Genomic DNA, 9,534 nt, shown 5'->3' with positions numbered 1-9,534 from the left:
GAGAGAGGATAAATCCAAAAGTTGTTTTGTAAATCCTTTTTGATGTCAGCCAAGCTCTGTTGTATGTATCTTTTGCTCTTTGCGGTAATGTGCACACACTTTAAACATGGACACTTTTATTATTGAAATATAGGAAACTGTTTACTAGAATAATATTAAAGTCTCCCGGGCAGTGATAGTAACGGCAGCAGCGGTTTCCGTAGTGTATTGGTTATCACGTTCCTAACACGTGAAAGGTCCCCGGTTCGAGACCGGGTGGAAACAAGAATTTTAGATTTTGTTCTTTGGGGCACATAAAAATGCCTGTTCCAATTATCAACTGTTTTTTTGAAAAACACCATGGTTTTGTGGTAATTTAATTGCCATTTGAATCCACATCTCTGAGAGAGGATAAATCCAAAAGTTGTTTTGTAAATCCTTTTTGATGACAGCCAAGCTCTGTTGCATGTATCTGTTGCGCTTTGCGGTAATGTGCACACAGTTTAAACATGGACACTTTTATTATTGAAATATTGGAAACTGTTTACTAGAATAAAATTAAAGTCCATATGAACCGGAAGTTGGTAACTACTTTACCTCTGTATTGTGGAGTATTTCCAACTCAAACGGAATACTGAATACTTTAGCCCTCCTCTTCTCCATCTTTTGCTCGCAGCAGACTAATGGTTGGAGCGGAGTGGATAAGGATAATTTGTCCAAGCCATTAGGCAAAACCCAATCAGTACCAGACAATTTCAATTTTCAATACAAACACATGCTGGCAAAAATTTGGGTGCAGGTCATCTATTTGGTCCCTGAATCCGTCAATTGATGCCTATTTTTTTGTCCTTTTTTTAAATCAAATCTTCAAATGTGAGAGGTGAACACTCCTAATACTACTTACAGAAATGTCTTTAGTTAGGTGTTTATTTCTAAAAGCTACAGGATGTTTCCGCCCGGTTTCGAACCGTAGACCTTTCGTGTGTGAGGCGAACGTGATAACCACCACACTACTGAAACCTCTCTTCTAAAGTGTTCTTGTAATTTTCGGAAAATCTTGCAACGTGATAGACGAGGATACTTAAAGTTCTACTTGATGTTTCAAGAAAAACGTAGCCATAAGATATTTTGACCTCAAACTCATTTTCAATATCTGACCTAAAATATTTATTTGAAGTAAATGTTTGCTTTAATTCTTCCAGGGGAAATTAGTAGTTGGATTTCTGTAGTGCAAGTGGTTATCACATTTGCTTTATACATGAAAGGTCCTTCAAAAACAGCGGGAAACAAAACACACTTTTCAAAATCACTTGATATCTAAAAATGTCACATTGTTTTTATAAGTGTTTTATTTTGATTTAGTTACAGGAACTCACAAACCCCCTGCAGTTCCCCCACAGACCCCCGGGCAGTGATAGTGATGGCAGAAGCCGTTTCCGTAATGTAGTGATTATCACGTTCGCCTAGCACGCGAAAGGTCCCTGGTTTGAGACCGGGCAGAAACAAGAATTTTAGATTTTGTTCTTTGGGGCAAAAAGTCTACAGAAGAAATGCTACAGAGGTGTGGAGACTATGTGTCTTTTATTGCTAAGTTGGTTTGGACAGATGGTGAGTCCTCTTACAAGGCATAGTAGTAGTCATGGTTTATGTTTGACGCGTGTTGCTTTTACAAAACCACATTATAAGCGACTCAAACTCATAGTGAATTTCAGACGGAGCAGCACTTCCTACTGATCAAAGAGCTGTGCTTCACGGATAAGCCGTGCATAAAAACATAATCGCAGCCTTTGCGATATCAGAATCACACTAGACTTTTTTTTTTAGTGAGATTTAGTGTTAATCGCAATTTATCGGGCAGCCCTATTTATGTTTATATATTTATGTTTATATTCATGTTTGTGTTTGTTCGCCTTACATGCAAAAGTTCCCCGGTTCAAGATTGGGCGGAAACAAGGTTTTTAGAATTTATTCTTTAGCCCTATTCAGATGGTAACTGTTTCTAATGTGTATGTATTGTATTTTCAACATTAGCAGGGGCTAGTCTGTGATTTTATTGCTGTCCGAACACTGAATTTCAATGTTTTTCTCGCACCATCCACATAAAAATTCCTGTCCCAATTATATACTGTATTTTGACAAACACCATGGTTGTGTGGTAATTTAATTGCCATCTGAATCCACATCTCTGAGAGAGGATAAATCCAAAAGTTGTTTTGTAAATCCTTTTTGATGACAGCCAAGCTCTGTTGCATGTAACTGTTGCGCTTTGCGGTAATGTGCGCACACTTTAAACTTGGACACTTTTATTATTGAAATGTTGGAAACTGTTTACTAGAATAATATTAAAGTCCATATGAACTGGAAGTTGGTACCTACTTTACCTCAGTATTGTGGCGTATTTCCAACTGAAACGGAATACTGAATATTTTAGCGCACCTCCTCTCCATCTTTTGCTCGCAGCAGACTAATGGTTGGAGCGGAGTCTTTAGGGATAATTTGTCCAAGCAGTCCAAGCAACCCAGTCAGTCCCAGACAATTTCAATTTTCAAAACAAACACGTGCTGGCAAAAATTTGGTCGCTGGTCATCTTTTTGGACCATGAAACCGTCAACTGATGTTTATTTTTTTTTTCCTTTTTTATAAAATCTTCCAATATGACAGGTGAACACTCCTAATACTACTTAACCATTTGAGCGGTACGGTCCCACATATGGGATTTTTATTTCCGTTTCTCTGGGAGTACGGTCCCACATATGGGATTTAGAACGTTCAGTGACATCACATAACTGCCAAATTCAAACTGTGCTTTCTCGCTTTAGCTGGCGCTGAGCCAGAGAGAGAGACGTGCACTGCGCTTGTCATATTATCACAACTATGCAGTGTTTTAACCACATAATGTTTATTTTAGGTTTCAGGCATTTAAATACACATAAGTACTAGTAATACATTTAGAGTTTGTAAAATACACACATATATATCTATGGAAGCAACAATAACAATCCATTCAATGGATTCCAATTTAATTTGCTGATGTGTTTTATTCATATCAGATACACATAGTGTAAGTAACTATAAAGTTCACTCTATTCTTCACCCAGTTCACCGGCCACTTATTACTTGTATTTCGGGAGAAATTGATGAATTCACGTGCTGTAAATCCGACTGACAGGACTCTCTTAACTGCAGCGCGAACAAACATGGCGGCGCCCATTTTACATTACAGATCACGATCAAGATCATTTAGAAAGGTTTTTAAACGACAAAACACACTCATTTACACATATTTGTGAATCGGAATATCAGATTGTTCATACTTTGTAAGGTCCACGCAATTTGGCCCAAGGAAGGTATCCAGTGATGGCTGAAGGTTACTTGCGTGTTCAGTTTGCGTGTTTAAATTCAATTGTAATCTGACTCCATTTTACTATCTAATCTGACTCCATTTTATTATGACTGTAGCGGCCTAAAAACTAACTAAAGCCGCAGGAGCTGAGTGAGGGAATAACTTGTGACACTTCAATCATCCTTTACATTTGCGTCTTGAGATTTATTTTATCCACCGACAACTTGTACATTGAGGCATGCATTGCTTGAAGGATCGGCAGATTATCAATGCAAAAGTTTGAATGTACGGTCAACAAAAAAATGCGTGCTCCCACACTCATCCCCTTCTTTCCCTGACAACCCCCACTCACAACAGGTGTTTTAACTCTCAAATATTTAATGACACTCCCACATTTTCCCACAGTCACATGATTGGTTCCAGTCTTCAATAGCTTGTCTTAACTCACGTTCCGCTCCAAGAAAATTTGTACCATTATCGGATCGTATTTCTACAACTTGTCCACGTCTTGCGATAAATCGTCGCATTGCATTAATAAAGGAATCAGTATCCAGTGATGGCACCACTTCGATATGAATAGCACATTATGGCTACACTAGCACCAGGTATCCAATACTTTTGACGCAACCTTGATAGCATATAATTTCGGCCACCATGACCCACCTCTTCATGTATATGTTTAAGGATAATGCATGAGATGTGAAAGTCCTTTGCAAGTATAGCAGGATGTTTTGACTCTTTGGGCATAGCTGCCCTACTCAACCGTCCCCCTACTCTTAAAACACTATCTTCAAGGACTGGATTAAGTTTATAAATGTGACTGTTCCTTTTCACTTGTTCTTCCTTTTGCAAACTTGAGAATTCATTGGAGTATCTTTGTCTTTGGCAGTAACAAATAATCTCCAATTCAGCTTTCTTTAGCTCCTCCACAGAAAGCTCACTTCTTTCACATTGACCCTTCATTTTCTCCATTTCATCTTTCAGTTGTTGTCTTTGTTGGTTTTCATCCATGCCAGAATGTTTTAAAGCCATTTTCAATGATTTCCTCTTCTGACTAAGATTTCGGATTAAATCTGAGAATCCAAGCTACTGACTTCTTTAAACGGATCCAAGAGGAGAAATATTGGATAAAGTGTGTCATAACATTCATATCCCCTTCTAATTGTACAGTATTGACAATGACACCTTTCACCTCCGGATCATCTTGTGAACATTCTCCCAGGTCAGTAGGATTGACTGGCCACTCCTTTACAGGCAAAAGAAGAAACTGTGGTCCGAGCACCCAACTCTTGTTCTTCAAAAATGATTCCACTCTCAGCCCTCTGGAAGCCATGTCTGCTGGATTTACTGCAGTGCTCACGTACCTCCATTGTGATGATTGAGACACCTTAAGAATTTCTGAAACTCTGTTGGCAACGAAAATTCGATAACTAGAAACTTCATTTCTGATATATTTCAGTACAGAAGTACTGTCGGTTCAGAAAACAGAGTCTTGAAGGCACATACATACATGTCTTGAAGAAGTTCTTTTCTGCACAATGAATCCATTCAGCTTGCCAACGTTGCAGCAGTAAGTTCCATTCGAGGGATAGACACTGGCTTCAAAGGAGCTACTCTAGCTTTCCCCATTACGAAAGCAACATGCACTTGTGAGTTAACATCATGCAAAAGCAGATAAGTAACTACTCCATATCCATCTTCGCTTTAAATCTGAGAATCCAAGCTACTGACCTCTTTAAACGGATCCAAGAGGAGAAATATTGGATAAAGTGTGTCATAACATTCATATCCCCTTCTAATTGTACAGTATTGACAATGACACCTTTCACCTCCGGATCATCTTGTGAACATTCTCCCAGGTCAGTAGGATTGACTGGCCACTCCTTTACAGGCAAAAGAAGAAACTGTGGTCCGAGCACCCAACTCTTGTTCTTCAAAAATGATTCCACTCTCAGCCCTCTGGAAGCCATGTCTGCTGGATTTACTGCAGTGCTCACGTACCTCCATTGTGATGATCGAGACACCTTAAGAATTTCTGAAACTCTGTTGGCAACGAAAATTCGATACCTAGAAACTTCATTTCTGATATATTTCAGTACAGAAGTACTGTCGGTTCAGAAAACAGAGTCTTGAAGGCACATACAGAGTTCTTTTCTCCACAATGAATCCATTCGGCTTGCCAACGTTGCAGCAGTAAGTTCCATTCGAGGAATAGACACTGACTTCAAGGGAGCTACTCTGGCTTTCCCCATTACGAAAGCAACATGCACTTGTGAGTTAACATCATGCAAAAGCAGATAAGTAACTACTCCATAACCATTTTCGCTTGCGTCAGAAAAGTGGTGCAACTGTGCTATATTTATCTCTCCAAAACCCATAGGTTTGAAACATCTATCGATCTTGAAGTTTTCTAACTCACGTAATCCATCCAACCAGTTGATCCACTCCTGAGCCTTTGAAGCAGGAATAATATCATCCCAGCCAAGTTTCTTCCTGCACAGATCTTGTAAGATCCTTTTTGCACATAAAGTCACTGGAGACAGAATTCCTAAGGGATCATAAACAGAACTCACAGTAGCAAGGATCCCCCTTCTGGTTGAAGGCTTCTGCTGCAAAACAATTGTGAACTTGAAGGCATCCGATTGTATACATCATTGTATGCCTAACACTCTCTCTATGGGAAGTAAATCTTTGCCCAAATCCAAATCTTTTACGTTTTTTGCTCTGAGTTCCTCTGGGATTTTTACCAGCACATCTCGAATGTTACTTATCCATTTTGTCAATGTGAAACCCCCCCTTAGCACAAATAGCTATGAGGTCGTGATACAGAGAAACAGCTTTATCCTCTGAATTTACAGAGACAAGACAGTCGTCTACGTAAAAGCAATGCAAGATTGCATCAATTACTTCCTTGCTGAAGTCTTCATTATCTTCTGCGCACTTTCTGAGAGATCCCTGGTGATCACATGCAGCCAAAACAAATGCTGTTCTCTTTCAAGTTTTCCTTTCTCTTTGGAGTGTTACAAGCTGATTGTGCAAAGCTTTGGCCCTTAAATAACCATGATCGGCTGACATATGTTGGCAACTCTTTATAATCTCTCTTGGATGACCCCTGGTGTACTGTTCAAGAAAGTATAAGCGATCACTCGGGCTTTCAGTTTTAGTCTCCACAGCACTTTCAAAGGATTTCATAAAATAATGGTATTGCAGAGGGTTTCCGTCAAACACCTGAATTTCCCTTTTAGGCAAAGATGACAGACACTGTTGTTGAATCAGTAAAGATGTAATTTCATTTTTTTTATCCATAATATGGAGAATTTGATCAGTATTTCCTGAACCAGCACTAGAGCCACTTCCATACGGGGCACTTATATTTTTTTAATTGCATTCACATTTATTTTTCGTTCTTTCTGAAGTTGCTCAATCTTATTAGCCATGGCTTTTGCGGTAAGCTGAACTTTTCTTTTACATTTGTCCTGTTCAGGTTCAAGTTCACTCATGATTGCAGCATTCGCATCTCAGCGCATCTAAATTCAAAACACAAGCGCTACCCAAAACACGCGAGCTCAAACCAAAACAAGCGAACACCTTTCGTGACAAAGCACATCATCAAAGATGAGTGTGAACCAAGTGGAGGGAGGATGGGGAAGGGGAAGGGGAAGGGGAAGGGAAGACTGATGCATATGTGAAAGAGAGGCGTTTCTGCACCTCCACTCTGTGGGGTGTCTCGAAGATGCCCGTGTATGCTTGTATTGTCTGTTTCTCAGGAGATCAAAGTATCTGAGTTTCTTTCATCCTTACACATGGTATGCAAGTTTGTGAATATCTTAAATAAAAAAGGAAAAACTAAATAAAAGCGATCCATCTGTGACAAGCATTAATTAAACTCTCTATTAAACTTTATTAAACTCTCTGTTCTGTTCTGTTATTTAATTTAAATAAAGTTTAGCACTGTTCATTAAATAACAGAACAGAAATGTTAATAGTAACAGTTAACTTTTTTATTTTTAATAAATATTAAAAATAAAAATATGATATTGTTTTACAAACCTAGGCAAGATCAAATACAAATACAAATTTACATATTGAAAATATGACTGCCTCTTTAAAAAAGATAACATAAATGTTAATAAATAAAGTTACCAAAACATTATCAAAAATCAACTAATTTTGTATATTTGAATTTTTTGTGTTTGACCAAATAAAATACATAATAATATGTAAACTATATTAACTATATAGCTGTATGTTAACTATATGTAAACTAACTAATGTGTGTGTATATATATATATATATATATATATATATATATTATCCCTAATATAGCTTTACAGCAGAGGTGAATAATCTGAAAACCTGAGATTTTTTTGCCAATTCCCAAGGTTGCAAACCTTTCATTTCTACCACTATATGGGCAAAAATTAAACTATAGGGACAAGCATTGTAATTCACTGTGCTGCTGCTGCTGCTGCTGTTGCTACTGATAATTCACTGTTACTCACAAGAAGGACTGATGCAGGATTTCTGTTCCTCCGGTTTGGAGGAGGAGGGACATTTTTCAGAAACTTCACCCTCTGCTGTGCTGATATACACTGGACTTGTCTTTCTGTCCAACCACTTCCACAGCTTGCAGAGCACTAATATATAAAAAAGAGACAGATGTGCAAACATCTATTTTAAACAGACATTATGGGTTTATTATTACATTTAGTAATTTAGTATAATTTTAAATATTGTATAATTATTTAATTAGGTATATATTACAGTTTTTCTCGATTGCTAAAACACTATAACCAGGCTTTTGAACTAAAATTTCAAAACCATAACGCCATTTTTCAAAAAGCACACCCATTTTGCTGAACTATAAACACTATTCCCCTGCTTTAACACATGAGTCAGATTTGGTGAACTGTTACTGCAAAACTCTACACACAAATCCCTACATTTCAGCCACTTTAGTTGACCATGTCCTTGTCCATGGTATGACTATGAGGGAGGCTGGGCAACGAGTACAGCCAAATTTGATTCGCTTCACCGTCGCCTCCATCATCAGAACCTTCAGGGAGAAAAACAGGTAGGTGTACTTACAGTAAGACTGCTCTGTACAGTAACTTTAGAGTGCATACACTGTTGCACTATGCTACTGTAATAAAGAAATGCATCAAATTGCCTCGCATACAGATAGAGTTTCAGTATGTTTCCATTTTTTCCTGTAAAAAGGATGTGTGACAGTTACAGTAATGAGTGCTTCTATTTTTGTAGGACACAGAGACGACCACCTGGTGGAGGCAGGCTAAGGCTTTTGTCAGAGGAGCAAGAGAGGGAGCTTGTAAACATGGTCATTGCCAATAATGTAATCCGCCTGCGAGAGATTCAAAGGAGAGTGATTGAGGATAATCATCATTTTCGAGGGATAAATGCCATCAGCCTCTCCACAATTGATCGTATCCTCCGAAAGCACCGGTTCCGGATGAAACAGGCGTACCGCATCCCTTTCGAACGAAACTCTGAAAGGGTGAAAGACCAACGAGTGGAATATGTTCAGGTATGAGTTTTGATATCGTATGAAGTATTGTGTACCATCACAGTATAGCAGTTTATGCTGCCATTTGTGCCCTCTTGAACTGTGCTTCAGGGCAGTGATTTACTCTACTGTGTTTCATGTGTTTTGCAGAGAATCTTTGAGATTGAAGGCCGGCCTGTTCCCCATGAAATTATCTTTGTGGATGAGGCTGGTTTCAACCTGACCAAAAGAAGGAGAAGGGGGAGGAACATAATTGGCCATCGGGCTATTGTAAATGTCCCTGGTCAGCACGGAGGGAATGTCACTATGTGTGCAGCCATCAGCCAACGAGGGGTACTCCACCGTCATGCCATTCTAGGACCCTATAACACTATGCTCCTCCTTGCTTTCCTTGACGGTCTAAGAGAGCATATGTTCCAGCTGGACCTCAGGGAACCAGCACAGCCAGAGCAGCCTCGTTACATTGTTGTTTGGGATAATGTCAGCTTCCATCGCGCTGCTCTGGTTCGTGACTGGTTTACCAATAACCCGAGGTTTTCTAAATCTTTGGCTAGGGCCAATATAGCCTGTGATGTGGACGAGATTCTCTGGCCTGACCCAGAACAAAGTTTTTAACAGTTGTGCTGTGTAGTACATGAATGAATAAAAATGTGCCAATGTATACATTGGTTGTGTCTTTTGTGTTCA

At 38.9% G+C, this 9,534-nt stretch overlaps 1 protein-coding gene and 2 non-coding genes across 3 annotated transcripts; 2 read left to right on the top strand and 1 right to left on the bottom strand.

Moving 5' to 3' along the window:
• The first annotated feature begins 193 nt into the window (after positions 1–193).
• trnac-aca (transfer RNA cysteine (anticodon ACA)) lies at positions 194–264 on the top strand. Its single transcript has one exon. It is a non-coding gene; the product is annotated as a tRNA-Cys (tRNA).
• A 662-nt stretch (positions 265–926) lies between these two features.
• trnav-cac (transfer RNA valine (anticodon CAC)) lies at positions 927–999 on the bottom strand. The gene has a single exon. It is a non-coding gene; the product is annotated as a tRNA-Val (tRNA).
• Positions 1,000–8,371: 7,372 nt separating this feature from the next.
• On the top strand, positions 8,372–9,462 carry LOC107717967 (uncharacterized). Its single transcript, XM_016524875.1, has 2 exons — positions 8,372–8,868; positions 8,998–9,462. The coding sequence occupies exons 1-2, from the start codon at positions 8,518–8,520 to the stop codon at positions 9,460–9,462; spliced, it is 816 nt and encodes a 271-aa protein (XP_016380361.1). The 5' UTR covers positions 8,372–8,517.
• Positions 9,463–9,534: the final 72 nt, after the last annotated feature.

The sequence above is a fragment of the Sinocyclocheilus rhinocerous genome, unplaced genomic scaffold (genome assembly GCF_001515625.1).
Source record: "Sinocyclocheilus rhinocerous isolate Xijiao unplaced genomic scaffold, SAMN03320098_v1.1 scaffold994, whole genome shotgun sequence".
Classification (NCBI taxonomy): Eukaryota; Metazoa; Chordata; class Actinopteri; order Cypriniformes; family Cyprinidae; genus Sinocyclocheilus; species Sinocyclocheilus rhinocerous.
Note: the sequence above shows the minus strand (reverse complement) of the source record. Positions and strands in the feature narration are given on the sequence as shown.

Excerpts from the sequence above, each read along its gene's own strand:
- LOC107717967 (XM_016524875.1), top strand. The coding sequence starts at position 8,518 with ATGTTTCCATTTTTTCCTGTAAAAAGGATGTGTGACAGTTACAGTAAT. Across the intron at positions 8,869-8,997 it reads AACGAGTGGAATATGTTCAG|AGAATCTTTGAGATTGAAGG; the intron begins GTATGAGTTTTG and ends TGTGTTTTGCAG.